At 37.5% G+C, this 15375-nt stretch overlaps 1 protein-coding gene across 1 annotated transcript; it reads right to left on the minus strand.

The window, feature by feature from the left end:
* Positions 1 to 45: 45 nt before the first annotated feature.
* On the minus strand, positions 46 to 14255 carry ccdc39 (coiled-coil domain containing 39). Its single transcript, XM_042498294.1, is given in 23 exon segments — positions 46 to 910; positions 1255 to 1343; positions 2361 to 2540; positions 2670 to 2810; positions 4043 to 4149; positions 4265 to 4424; positions 4541 to 4664; positions 5338 to 5546; positions 7149 to 7243; positions 7246 to 7285; positions 7381 to 7400; positions 7403 to 7544; positions 7685 to 7729; positions 7732 to 7881; positions 8891 to 9023; positions 9102 to 9205; positions 9305 to 9496; positions 9632 to 9760; positions 10758 to 10850; positions 10967 to 11125; positions 11214 to 11360; positions 11485 to 11604; positions 14157 to 14255. Coding segments are annotated over 23 exon segments (2862 nt in total). The 3' UTR covers positions 46 to 726.
* Between the last annotated feature and the right edge of the window lie 1120 nt (positions 14256 to 15375).

Here is a 15375-nt window from a genome sequence, read left to right on the forward strand (position 1 = left end):
AAAAAGAAACTGACAATTAATTCTGATGTTTTTTCTCATCGCGTTTCTGTTTTTATATTAAAAGTAAAAGTTCACAGATTTTTGTCAAACTAAAGTCTGCCTACACAAATTGGGTACATCTGGTGTTTTATTTGTGTGATTCAAGTTTTCCTTTAGACCACAATATATATAATAACTACAAAGTGAGAGGAATAAACACTACAACTAACAGATTTAAAGGTTCTGTATGCAATATTCAGATCACTAATACAGCAGCAAACAACAATTTGTTGTGTAAAGATAAAGTAGAATTAATAGCATCCTGAGCTGAAAATTGAGCCATGCTCTGTGTGTGTGTGCTGTAATCTGAGCTTATCTGTTTGCTATTTTGGCAGCCGGCAAATAGCATGTTTGTGTATGATAGTCTGTGTATTTGTATCCGACTGGCGAGCTCATCGTTGTTACTCTGCACAATGCTCACACAGCAGATGTCAGGACAGTGTCGTTACGGAGGCATAGTGCCCACCTTCCATTTCCCCCCATGATGATATCATTGGCTCTCAATAACAGCCTTTTTAAAGCATTAAAATACAGTATGACACCACAACTCCTGACCTTCTTTTTACAACTTTTAAAACACATTTCAGAATTGAACATCACTAATTACAACTATAATTAACTATAATCCTCCTTCTCTACTTCTTTACCCACATCAGTAAATAAAGAATGATGATAAATCGCCCATCGCTATTTGTTCTTTGACTTTCTGCTGCCGCCGCTGCTGCTGCTGCTCACAGAGCCGGAGCGTCTGGAGGTGGTGAGAGGAGGGGAGGTCACGGTCAGATCCAAGCCCAGTTCCTGAGTCTTTAGGACAGGAGACAGAGACAGTGTGGAGGTCCTGGGGCTGCTGCTGGCTGAGGATGCAGACGACCTACAATACAGAGAAAGGATACCACCATCGAGATACAGAGGAGCAGAGCAGCTTAATAAATTCTCCAATCTTTTGTATAATAGAGGTGACATGCTGTATTTCATTTTGTTCACAAAGATAAAAACTTCTCTTCTCAATCAAACTTTGGAGCAGAATTTACCAGTGCAACCAGTCTTTCTTTGCTGACTGGTTAGTTTGCATTTAGCAGTATTCTTTTATTGTTCCCGTGCACACTTTTATCTGTGTTCAAACTTTCATTCATTTAACTATAATCGGACCTTTAACCCAACTATTTGACATTAAGCCCTCATCCTTTCTCTGGAGAGGACTTTATCAAGTCTGACCTGAGGGAGGCAGAGCTGCAGGCAGAGCTTGTCTTGGAGCTACGATGGCTGGAAGGAGTTGAAGACGGAGATGGAAGAGACAGATTGGCCTGAGAAAAAAAAAAAACGCATTCAGAGCAAATCTATAATTCAGAGTCTGTGATGAGCTTGTCTGCACACAGATCTCAAGATGGAGTTGCCTGAGTCAACGGCAAGCAGCTAATTGTGCTAACAGCGCGAACAAGGGATGCACAATATTGGATTTTTTGCTGATATCCAATATTTGAATATATAACAACTAATTTGGCAAATACTGATATCTATCAAGTATCTTCTGTAGTTGAATTAACATCATTTTATGCATACTCTTATCATAATGGCCTACCAGCAGATGGAAGACATTAAATACAATGCTTTTCAGTGTATGTAATATTCATTCATTATGCAAAATAAGACAAATATTTCAGCTTGGGTTAATTTTTTGTTTAAAAGGTGGTTTGTGAAATCAGCAGAAATCAGAATATTGTGGGGTTTTGATATTTAGTTTTAAAGCAAATATCAGCTGATACCAATGACGTGGCAATATTATCATGCATACATAGGACGAACAATGCTAACAATTGCAACATTGCTGACAGAGCTAACATTGGCATTGCACAATTCTAAACAGAAGGAAATGGTAAGGACAAAATCACAGATTAACCCTTTAAGACCACTGCACACTTTTTTTGTCTGACAATTTCTCACTTCTTGTATTCTCCATCTTCTCTTTTCAAGCTGCAAAATATAACACACCCACTGATGTCATCACGATTAACTCCTCAGGTCAAGAAAAGCCTATTACTTTTGTGGTTACAAGAAACCAACTTATCGAGTTCTGAATAAAGTTATTTTTGTTCAAAATGCTCTGAATAGTTCAAAATTAGGTTTGGGTACAAACGAACAAAACAAGTGCCAAGTTGGTAGAAAAGGGTTAACAGAAGAAGCATGTCTTTATTCTCCCTCTGGGTGCCATTACTCCACTTTATCTTACATAGCAAATGGTTATTTGCTGTTATATTAATGCTCAAAATATCGCCTACAGCTCCTTTATTTCATAATAACTATTCAGTATCATTATTTAATACCTGCAGAAAGTACTTCTCCATTACTGATCTGAGGTCAGGTTTGTCCTCCATGGCCTCATTCACCATCTTGTTGATGCTCTTAATGAATTCTTTCCACTCTCTCAGCTTAATGTCCTTCTCCTCAAAAGTCTCAGTTTTGGTGTTTCCTGCTGAGCGGATCTCTTTGGTCAGCTTTGAGCACTAGCAGACAGAGAGGACAAAACAGAATTAAAGAGTGAATATGTTTGTAGTCAAGGATACTTATACTGTAAACACAAAGAACATATCTCCTTGATTTCCTATTCACTTCCCAGTAATTAAAAAGTAAACCTGTTTTGTGGCTCTGTCGACCTTTTCCTGCTGGGAAGTGATTTCTTTGTTCAGTTTACTGATGAGTGACTGTTTGTGCTCTATCTTATCTTTCTCCACCCGCTCCTCTTGCAGCAGACTCTCAAAGGTGTTGTTCATGTCCTGAAAATGGAGAGCAGTAAACAAACAAACGTAAGTACACAAAAGCGAGGCACAGATTCATGCCGGGTCAGTTTCACTGGATGACTCAGATAGCCGGAGTCAGTTCTTGAGCGAGTTCATTCATGACCTCATACTCTCTCAGGACACAACTGAATAATACAACAAGTATCTTGTACAACACTTAAGAGGAAAGACAGGGAGAGGACCAAGTGCTTTTACAAGGAAGATCATGAAACTGGCAAATAATAAATATAGAGAATACATTGAAAGAAAACATAAAAGGCATAAGATTATTTCCATCAGAATTAAATGTATGACAGTATTACGATAGTCCATTAGAAATAAAATAATGTATGCTAAGGGGCTGTAATACAGTAATATTTTAAATACAATAAATAAGAAGGCTTTGTATTTGGTGCAGTTTTTCTTTTTTTTTTCTTGTGTTTTCGCTTCTTTCTGGCTGTTAGCGTGCTATAGGCTATTTGGAGTGAATAATTAGAGAGGAAGAGGGGCACAGTCAATATGTCTGACATGATACTTAATTAAAATATTATTTAATTATGATCAGCTTGTTTAGCAGAAGAAGAAATTTTCAGCTGCATAAACACTGCCAACTCTGAAAAACACAAATTTCCCCCTATATTGCTACTATATCTAAGGTGACTATAGTAGGTGCGCGACATGAAAGAAAGTGCTGAGCGATGTTTTTTTTAGTTTTTGGAAACTTACTATTTTGACTCCACTACATTTGAAAGACAAATATTGCACTTTTGTCTCCTCTAAGTACTTCCTCTTCACTCTGTTACCTGTGCCTGCTACAGTGGTAGAGCAATGGTATTTGGGTTAAATAATCATGATAAACAACATATATCCGTAAGACTTGGCAGCCCAAAGCTAAATGCACTACCTTCCCTTACATTGTAAACCCTCAATTTTTTTTTTGACTGAGTGCATACCCTTGCCGTAAGTTTAAGTAACAAATTCCTAGACGCTCAAGAACAGTTTTGTAGTGGCTGAGCAAGATTCTCTAATTCACAAGCCAGCAGGGACACAGTCATAATTATAAATGCAAGGTGGCACTCCTCTTTTAGGACCAATTAGCCTATTAAACAAACATTAAAGCAGGTGTTCTTACCAGTGTAGCTGGCACAGGTTACAGGGAGTGCAACTTGTTGGATGGTGCCCCTGTCCAACACTGTGCGTCATACATATTTTCTATAAATAGGAATAACCTGTAAATCCTGTTGAAGCTCTTGGACTTGTCTTTTTTTATACTTCAGCATCTCTTCAGCTGTCTTCAATCGCTCTTCTAGCTTCAGTTTATCCTGGTGCTCTGGACCTTAAACAAAAACAGTCTAAATTACTTTGTGATCTACTGATTTTAACAGAGAGAGAGAGAAAAAAAAACTATCCACTCTGATTTAGTTTCTTTCAGTCTACATGGTCATACATACTGGATTCAGTTACTTTGTTGAGGGATGTGCGAAATGCTGAGTTACTGTTGTCGAACAACTGAATGGTGTTCTCCAGAGCTCTATTTTCCAACTCCATCTTCCGGATTTTAGTATCCAGATCGTCTCCCTTTCGCTTAAGCTCCTCTTTCTCTTGTGCAGCCTAAAGTAAAAGACACAGCAGTGAGTCAGAGTGCTGAGGTGGACTGTAGCAACAAACCCTGTTCATCTTCAGCAACCTCTGTGTGTAGCATGACAGGGTGTTTAAAGATCTCTTACCTTTGTGATGTAGTAAGCCTGTGATTTCTCCTCTTCTCCTTCAGGAGCTGCCATTGAAAATAAAACGATCTCGAAGCATTTTTTCATGGTGTCGACCTTGATAAGTTTCTCATTCAGTTCAGCACTGACACAGAATTAAAAATCACAAAATTATTCATGCATGACATGTAACACAACTGAGAGCAACATTTTGGGCCCTACTTAAGCGATCTATATGGTGTAAAGCATAGCGCAAAAGCGTTTAGGGCATGTCAAAATCCATTTTGCTATTTAAATGGCGGATAATCTGGAGGCCAGGTGGCGCACGGTTTAGAGGGGCTGTATTTAGACTCTGAATTTATCATGCGTGTGTTTTCCTTTTAAAAAATCAGGTGCTAGGAATCGGCGAATTGGGATCTAAATGACGGATTTGGTAAATTACAGATGTAAAACGTGTTCTGCTGAGGAAACCGATCTGCTTATGCGCGAGGTGAAGGCCCCTGAGCAGATAATTTGCGGAAGCAGCAGATATCCACCAAAAGCAGCAGAGGTACAGCAGGCATGAGAGGACGCGGCGCTGCAGGTTCAATCATGCGCTCGACCACGCCTCACTTCAAGACCGACACGCACAGGGGCGCACAGATGAGCTTAGGTACATTTGTTATTTAAAGACGTGGGCGCCGGGTGTGAAAATGTCAACTGCGCCAGTCTGACAGCAGTGACAGACCGCCTTACGCCGAGCGTAAGATAGAGCCCTAGACGAGCAAAGGCTGCAGGAAAGTATAATTTGGGAGGGGTGTTTTTGGTTTTTTTTTTACCTGAGTCTCTGTCTCTCCTGCTCACTGATCTTAAGCTGCTGACTGAGCATTTTCCTGTAGACCTTGACCTCTTCCTCCCTGTCCCTCATGGCCTCCTGCAGCTCCAGCTTCCTCTTCTCCAGGGACAGCACGCTATCCGCCCTGTTGTACAGCAGATTCCTCACACGGTCGACCTCTGTCTGCAAGACTTTGTACTCCACCATGTTGTCCTAATGATGAACGTGTGAAGTTAACATAGTACATGGTTTTGCTCTAACATGACATAATGTCTGCTATTATTTAGTTTAAAATCCATAAAAATGTCATTAGTTGATGACGTCAGCTGGTTGGTAAAACTGGTGTCTGCAGACAAAGCAGACATCTGTGGTTGATTGTCGGCAGCTTACATTGACATCCATGTGCACTAACCAAACTGTAAAAACATCACATTTGGTGTTTTACCAGAATTTATTTGCCGGTCAACTTCTTATCTAGGAGAAGTAAGATCCTGGTTTCCTGACAACAGGTTGACAAATGGTATCAGTTTTAGTCCAGACCAAAGGGTGCACCAACCAACTGACTGCCATCCACAGAACCCATGCTGCTGGCATGGCTTCCAACATTTGCTCCTGTTTCTCAAATGTGAGGATTTTCTGTTCAACTCTGTTAATATCTTTGTACATTGATGTTGAGGCTGTTGATTGGGTTGGCATAGTTTTCACTACATTTTTTTTGCCAATCTTTGGGGTTAAAACTGATGTTGGAAAAGAAAAATTGACAGATCAATGAAAATAATTGTTTGTTAAAGCCCTGTGAGCAGTATCTCCATCAAAAGTTGCCAGATTCCACAACATGATCTGGAAATAATGTTATTATTTTGTCTTAACACTTAAAAATATTCAATGTACATTGATATGAAAAAGAAAAACTATATGTTTTATACGTCTTTTACAATTCTGCAGTTGAGCCACTGCAAACACTAAATGATTGGTAAGGGACTGTTAGTTATGTAGCCACTTGTCATTGTTCCTGCCACAGAAAACTAACAATATTTAATAAATCTGACACACACATCACAGCGTGCACACAGCACGCATATAATGAATCATTTCCCAAATAAACCATGAAATACAAAAACAGTGGCAGCAGTGGTCAGAATAATCTCAGCCACACGTTTGCCTTTACTACATTTTTTAAAATTACCTTTTGGTGATCAAAAGCTAAAAGTCCAAAATAAAATTCGGAGGTGAAAAAAACTTTTGTTTTTTAATAGGCTATTGTCATGGATGCAGGAGTGCAGAATTTTAATGTTAGTTTTTTTTGTTAAAGGATTTGTCTGGTGCAAATAGTTAATTTGGGGTGGAATTTTAGATGAGACGTAGAATAAAGTGTTTTTTGATGAAAAATCACTACTTTAAGCTTGTGTTGATCACACGACATGTTTAAGGACCATCTAAAATTTGAAAAACTGACAATACTTTCAGTTTATATAAAAATATAATATATAATATAAAGCTATAAGTATCACCCCTAAGCCAAGTTAAAAAAACAGAAGTCCCTTCCCGTGCTTAAAACATTATTTGAAATGACTCCCTCGTTTTGCACTACCCCCTCACCTCTCATAAATAACAAACATTCCTAATTTTGTTTTATTAATGACTCACTGATTCTCAGTTAAGTTCAACAATAAGGAGAGTGACCTTTCAAAGTGCAATATAACCTTGAATCAGACGAAGTGAAAAGAAACACTTGTGTTTAATTTCTGAACAGCAAGGCCACACATCAAGAACTCAAGTGTCTTTATGACACCTGCTATAACATCAGTCAGTTACCTGTTTCTTGAGCCTGAGTCTCTTCAACTCCTTTTCACTGGTGTTACGGAGAAGCATGAGCTCCTCTACCTTATTTGTCAGATCTCTCTTTTGAGCTCTGACTTCTCCATCTCTCTCCTCAAATAGCAAATATGATCCTGTCACAGACAAAGCGAGAGATGAGATGGAATCATTTCACAGAAATCAGTGTGTGAAAAATGCGTACAGTGAGACAACAAACAAAAAGACTGACTTCAGACTCCTTGAGCGCCTGGTAAGCATGTTGGCCGTCTCCTTTTTCTCTTCAAAGGCTGTGGTCAGCTCAGCAATCTTTATGTCGAGCATTTGTTTTTCATTGGAATTAATGTCACCTTGCAGCCGTGACAGTTTTCTGTCCAGGCAAATTATCTCGGCATCCTATACAAAGCAAAAAAAGTGAAAGAAAAAATCTAAATATATGTGTTATTGGTAATGCAGAGTCTAGCGCGGGACTAATAAAGAGCTGGGTGGTGTAATTGTAGAAAGTCACATTTGTGAATGTTTTTTAGTAAGCCTGCCTGTTTATTTGTGATCAATTGCTGTCTTTTTAAGTCCTCCTCTCCAGTTTTCTGAGCTGGCTCTCCAGGCGGGTGATGGTGGATTTGCCCCTCGAAACCTGGGCAATAGAATCCTTCTCCTTTGTCCTGAGGGCCTGCAAATGCTCTTTACTACGCAAAAGCGCCTCCCTGCAGTCACACAGCTGAACATCCAACTCCTAAAGCATAAACAGGGTTACACAGTTAATATAGACAAAGCACTGTAAAATGAGAAGGCCCTCCAGCAATGTGTTTGGTGGAAAATGGGCCCCTGCAAGTGATACTGATTGCCACCTTGGTAATACAACAGTGTTCAAAGATGAATGAAATGAAGATGATGAAATAGGTAAAAGCTTCTCCATTGTGGTTTTCTCTTTTTTTGTCATTAGCAACTATGAAGTTGGGAGTCACACATTTACATAGATGAACATCAACCTATCATGATGAAATACTTTATAATGATAAAATTAGTTATTATGCTCTTCATTATAGTAGTCCAACAAAACAAGGTTCATATTCATATAATTTAATGCACAATCACTGATTAGTTCACATTTAGTTTAAGAGGTTGTTTAGTTAGCATATATTGTACCTGTATCTTCAGCTGCACCTTCCTATTTTAACTGATCTTCAAGTCTATTTTTTTGTTTGTTTGTTTTTGGAGATTAATAACTGTTAATCATAATATAATTTAATGTTTTTTGTTAGTTTATTTTGTGCTTGTATAGTGTCTACTCTTTCCGTGTGGCCACCAACAGCACCAGCAATCTCCACAAATCACAAATAGGGATGCACTATATTGGATTTTTCTGCCGATATCCGATATATAGCCACTCATTTCTCCGATAACAAATACAGATATTGATATATCCACTTTATCTCCCCCCAGAAACTGTGAGTTATAGTGATTATCAAGTCTCTTCTGTAATGGAAATAATAACATATTATGCATCCTCTTATTGTGATGTCCAACCAGCAGATTGAGACATAAAATACAATGTTTTTCAATAAGTAATATTCATTCATTGTGCAAAATAAAAGAGTGTTTCAACTTGGGGTTGATGTTTTGAACATTTTTACTTTGTCAATGAAAGCAAAAGGGGGGGGGGGGGGTGTAGCAACAGCTCTCTTCCACCTGCCAACAGAGCAAATTAACAGTTTATAGTTCAGAATTGTCAAACTGCTTACCTTGGCTGCCTGTTCCTCATCCTTGAGTAGTTGCTCCAGCGGTGCAGCTCTCTCCTCCTCACTTAGGGTGCTCTGAGTCACAGCTTTCAGCTTCTCTTCAAGTGCAACATTGTAAGCTCTGGCCTGCTTGAGTCTGCAACATACAGACAGAGCCTGTGTACTAAAGCCCCTGGTAATTTAGTAAACAGCTGTGTTGTAAAATGTCACTGACTTGTCATCATTATCCTGGATGTCTTTCTTCATTCTGGATATTTGGGATGTCACAGACTCCACATCTGAGGTTGTTCCGTCTAGTTTGCCTTTGCAACTTTTCAGCTGCAAGACACATGACACTAATCACTTACACAATATGAAGATAGATTACAGAGATTTTCTAGAAACAAAAGTCGCATTGAGCTGTTTTGGGAAGCTGACCTCATCCTTCAGCCTGCTGCAGTTATTCTCCTGCTCCTTCAAATCCTGCCGCAGCTTTACAGCCTGCCGGTTGGCCGTGATTAAGTTCCTCTCAGCTTCCTTGTTGTTGTTCCTCTGAGTTTCCAGCAAGCGCTTCCTCTCTATAATGGCGGCGTTCCTTTCCCTGATGTTCTGGTTGGCTTGGGCAAGTTGCTGGATGTATGAAAGGAACAGCACAGGATTACAAATACACAAGTGTACTATTGAGTGTGGGCTCACATTCAGTTGGCTTTTATTGTTCAGAGGTTTAACAGCTTTGAGAATGCATGTCAAGGTCACAGACTTTACCAGAGCACACTGCTGCATCTCAGTGTCTCGCTGCTTCATCTGCTTGATGGTGTTTTCCCACTGCTGGACGAGATGCTGTGTCTCCAAGTAGACCTGCTGCAAATTTTCTGTAGTTTTATCCAAAGCAATCTGTTAGGAAAGCAGAAGAAAAGTGTATTATCACAGTTACCAGGACAGTCTCCCAATCTGCCGGAACAAGTCACCCCACGACAAAAAAACACATTTTTCTTGGTACCTGTGGTGCTATTTATTTATATAGATTATTTTGGTGTAATCTGCAGAGTGTTGATATCTGCTGTAGAGATACCTGCCTTCTCTACAATATCATGGCACTAGATGGCACTCAGCTTGTGGTGCTTAAAGCACCAAAAAATACATTGGTTACTCAAGGTAATCCACAGACCTTGTTGTGAGCAGTTTCACATAGGAACAATTTTTTTCAACCAAACTACACGAGTTTGGCATTTCAGCTGCTGGTGGATCTGACTCATAGATTTAAGTGATGCTTAGCAGACAGCCTGTCACTCAGGCAGCCCTACTTTAAATATGAGCAACTATAAGCTTAAATAAGCAAGTTATATAAAAATTTGAGCCATACGCAATTGTCATGAATCTGGAAATTAGCGATAGAGACTGAAAACATTTTTGTCAGTTTCTGCTGTGAAGTCAGTAATCATAACATGGGGGTCTAAGGGGATTGGATCACTTTTGGAGCCTGCCTCAAGTGGCCATTCACAGTACTGCAGTTATTGCCACTTCCATGTTGGCTTCATTTTTCAGCCTTAGAGGTTGCCTCCTGGTATCACCATGCAGAAAAAAGTCTCTCGTCAATGAATTTGCTTCCTTCTGTGCAGTGATACGATTGGCTGGTGTAGTTTTGTAGAAAGAAAATTCTTCTTACATGAAACTGCTAACAGCAAGGGCTTTGGATTATCCTGTGTAACTGGGTAATGATTTCTGGAAAGAGACATTGATGCTTTTTTTTGTTTTTGTTTTGGTGCTTTGAGTACTACAACCAAGTGCCATGTAGTCCCACAATTTTGGAGAAATAAATGTCCCTTTATGAATTTCATATCAGCCATATAAACAGTGAGGATGTGAAGTGTTTTGTTTTTTTTTACAATACCTGTGTAGATACACTCTCAGTCATTTCTTTGTCAAATGCGTTGCGCTTTTCATTAGCCTCCAGTGTCTTCTTCTCTATAGCCAGAGTGAGTGACTGTCAGGAGAGATTATAAAGCTGTTAGCTCAGGATGAGTCACAGCTGTAAACAGCAGTTTAGTTTGGATGCTGAAGACTGTAGATACTGATTTAGAACGGCCCTTTTCTACCTACCTTGATCCGCTGCTCATCTTGCTGGGCATACTTGATGATGGCCATTGTGTCCTCATCTTTGCGTGCAGACTCCTCTAAAAAGGCATCCAAGGTCTGCTGGTCCCAGTCCATCTGGCTCCTAAACTCCTCTAGCTTCTGTTTGGCCTTGAAGATATGGTTCTGGGGATATGTACAAAGGTTAAGTAGTACATTTTGGCACTTATTGCAATAATCGTTTCCATGTTTTGAGTATTTATGTTGTATGGACCTCTAGCATGTTCCTCCTCTCTGCTAAAGTTCTTTGGTCACTCTCCATCTTAACAGTCTCCTGAGCCAGGTGACCTGTCTCTCTTTCTGCGAGGGCAGTGAGGTGTTTCTCCAACTCTTCTTCTCTTTCTTTTGCTTTGAACAGAGCCTATGTGTGGAAAAATCAAAACAAATTAACACCACAGTCTGACACTGCAACTCTAACCCAATTACTAGGAGACACATACCTATGTGACAGATAATACATAAACAATGTTTTCTGATATACCTACCTCACTATTTTCCAGCTCTTGTTTAGCATTTTTCACAAATTCGATTATTAGCTGCTTTTGATCCTTGTTTCTCTCACGCTTGTTTTCCAGTTGCATCAGCTCGTTCTCTTTTTTACGAATCTGTTGGTGAGAAAGTCATCAAATTAAAAGCATAACATACAGTATATGACATGCAGTCTGCAGCATATTTGTTCTGGTGATCTATCTCACATGATTCATCCATCATACATGCATTTACATTTTACTTTTTTGTTAGTTCAATGACAGATTTACCATTTGCACCAAAAGCTTGTGCACTGATCAAGTTATGAATTTGGTCTAGATGTTTACAATATAATTGTTACAATATGATTGTGCTGAAGGTCATTATGTAATGGTAATTGGTTATGATCATGTGACCCTACATAGTAAGATATTTTGATAGTGTGCCACATGACCTGGAATCTATAAACACCACTATTTAAAGGGGGGAAAAAACAACTTTACAAATAGTTAACAAAATTATGCACATGTAGACAACAGAAAACTAGGGGCTGAACAAGAGATAATTCAAGAGAAGAAAAGACACAGTCTGCACACTAGATTGTGCTCCCATAAATATTTTACACAATTACCACCAAGGTGACTTTTCGAGCAACATGCTATTTGTAAGACTGATAATAAAATATAATAGATAGCTAAAAGTAACTGATAAACAGTTAAAATAGCATTAGTTAACCTGCAGCATACACTAATTAATATGCTTGTATATTCACATAGGCAACAAAAATAAAATACCCCACTATTCATGTGGAAGGGAGAATGTCAGTGAAAATTTTCATGCAAAAGTACATCTTATTTTTTTAAACCTTTGATTTTTTTCCCCTTTTTGCAAAAGTACAGATTATTTTTTTAAACCTCTGATTTATTTTTTTTTTTTTGTCTCCTTTCGTGTCCCTTCTCGGGCTCCATAAAAATTGTTTGCTCTGTAGTTAACTACAAAAAGAATACAAAAATGTTCATTAAATTGCTTGAATCACAGTGAAAATATGAATGATGAACTATTAACAAGCTACAGCAAAGTGTAGCACAATCAGTATTTAATACCTCCATGTTTTTGAGATTGTTGCAGTGAAGCAAGAATGTGTGCACAAATGTATGTTTATAACAGATGGGGTTTTTTTTTTTAATGGCCTCAACATAAAGGATGACAAATGTAATAATACAGTTTTTAAACATATGATACACCGTCCTGCAACTTCTCAATGCAATCCTTATTGGGTCATTTTTAAAACATTAATTGGAAATCAGTCTGGACTTAACCTTCACAAATATTTAGTCAGCAGTAAGGTCAGTGAAGTGTATTTCACAATACACTTCACAAATTTGTACTTAATATATAAAACAAAGCATTTAAAAAGAAATATAGAAATGATATCTCTGAATCCTGTGTATTTTGTAACACCAGCACAGAAACGGTTATACATTTATTTTATGAATGCATATATGTAAAATTATTCTGGATTGATGTTGAGCATGTTTTTGAAGCGTTTTGTGGAATCAAGATTAATTTACAGAAAAGAGATGTTATTTTTTATTATGGAAAAAAATGAAGTCTTGGACTATCTTTTTATTTTGAAGCTTCTCATTTTATATGGAAATATGTTTTTTTTATACATAAATGCAAACAGTCTGAAAGAAAACCTAATATCCATCGCTTCAAGCATGATCTGAAACTGTACTTGGGAAATATTTTAAAGACTAATAAATTCAAACTGGACCATGGGTACTTACAATGCCTTAAAACTGCTTTTTAACCCTTGAAAACCTGGATTGACATCAGTTTTCTTTTGCTGTGTTTAGGCATCCTTTAAACGCTATTTAACTATTTGAATCTTGAGCAAATTGGTATCATTTCTTTAAAAAAAGAGGGAAAAGGCAATGACTAACTTGCCAAAAATTGTCCTACAAAAAAAAAGAAAATAGTAAAAGGTGACAAGAAAATGACCTCAAAATTAGTTGAAAAAAAGGATTAATTAAATAATAAACTATGTCCAACAAACCATTAAAAACAGTTAGACAGAAATAATACATTAAAAAATAAATAAATTACAGCCTTTTGAGGTAACTGTGTTGTTTGTTTTTAATTTACTTTTCTTTTTCTGCTTAATTTAATGTAATTTTTTGTAACTTTTGTCAACTCATTCCTTACTAATTTTTGACCATGTCTTGTTAAATTGCTCATTACCATCTCTCCGTGTATTTAAAAGAACATTTTTTTTTAAAATTCCCAGGTTTCAAATGGATTATTTTTGAGTACTTACCACTTTGGTTTGATGATACTCCTTTAACTGTATTTTTCTATTCTTTTGCAACATCTTATGATGATTAGAAAGTTTTTTTTAAACAAGCTTAGTTGGTCTACTTTTCCCCAACACTGCCATTTTTGAACGCTATTAAACAAGAGTTTTCTGAAACCTCTTTTTTTAACCTTAAATTAACTTCCATGAGATTTTGACGACCCCTAACGAAATCTAACTTTCATTAAACATCCAACCAGTCTGACCACATTTGGTTAATACCAACACATAGCCTAATACTCCTATCTCTTACTCTGTTACGTTAGGCTTACTAAAATAAATTATTTTCTCAGATGTGTCATAAACAAATATGACTCTCATAACGTTACTCACCTCTTCTGTCAACGCCTTGTTTTCAGCGTTGGGCTCGGGGATAGCAAAGCGCTCGTCCCAGCCCACGTCTGATAAAACTCTATTAACAACGCTCGACATTTTCCTGCACTGTGTGACTGAGCCTCTATAAAGTAAGAAAATAAGTGATAATCGTATCCGCTGCTGTTTTATCAGTTGTTTCTTTTCACAGTTAGCTAAACGCTGCGCCCGCTGTCTGTTGTCAGTCACCCTTAGCAACCGCACGTGCCTTTATATGTTGACACCACAAGGAGGCAGCGCGAGGCTACAATGGTGCAGAACATCGTCTCATCTTGCCTATTGCACTAGAATAAACATCTCTTAAAGGGAAATTTGGGAGGGGAAAGGGAACTCTTAAAGATTAAACAAAATCTGCTAAAGGGCTCTGATCTTGCCCGGTCCCTGAAGTCTTTTTTACGTCTCAGTTTAATCCTTTGAACCTAAGGAAATAGGCTTGATATCTGTCAAAAACTTTGGAAAAAGGCTATGAGCAAAAAAGAAGAAATGACCCAAAATTAGCAAGAAATTCATTTTAAAAAGTACATGAAATTTACCTGAAAATCAGTTAAATCAATCATCAAAACAAAAAAAAACAATTAAAAGGAATAAAGAAAACAGTAAAAGGGCTAACCATGCTTAACAAACTAATTATTTTGTGACATCATTTTAAATATACAATTATTATAATTATAAATATAGTTCTTCCCTAGCCATTTTAAAACTTTTTTTGCACTTTGGGCAGCACTAAAGATTAAAGGTTTAAATACTTGTGTCTGAAGCAGCACAAGAAAAGTGATGTCACTCCAGGTTTCAAAAGGTTTAAGTCATAAACATGTCAGTTCAATATGCAAGTTGTTTACCTGTACAATACAGACAATACTCTAAATGTATTATATATATAGGTACCGTGTAAGAAGGAAAGGTATAATGCAATAAAAAAATTAAGTCACTACCCCATCTCATCTTGTATGTATGTTATCTCATAAAATGATAATTACTAGTTTTTCTTTTAGAAGATAATTTTCACAAGAATAAATTTGACATACCAGACTTCCATTATCAGGCTTTTTAAAACATACCCTGATTATATCCCTAGAGACACTAATAAATGATCAACTTTAACAAAAACCAAGTGGACTCTGTTGCCAGCCCAGACTGCTGTAGGATTTTTTTCACATTTATTTATTTGTTTATTTTTGAT

Source organism: Plectropomus leopardus, chromosome 12, assembly GCF_008729295.1.
Source record: "Plectropomus leopardus isolate mb chromosome 12, YSFRI_Pleo_2.0, whole genome shotgun sequence".
NCBI classification, from domain to species: Eukaryota; Metazoa; Chordata; class Actinopteri; order Perciformes; family Serranidae; genus Plectropomus; species Plectropomus leopardus.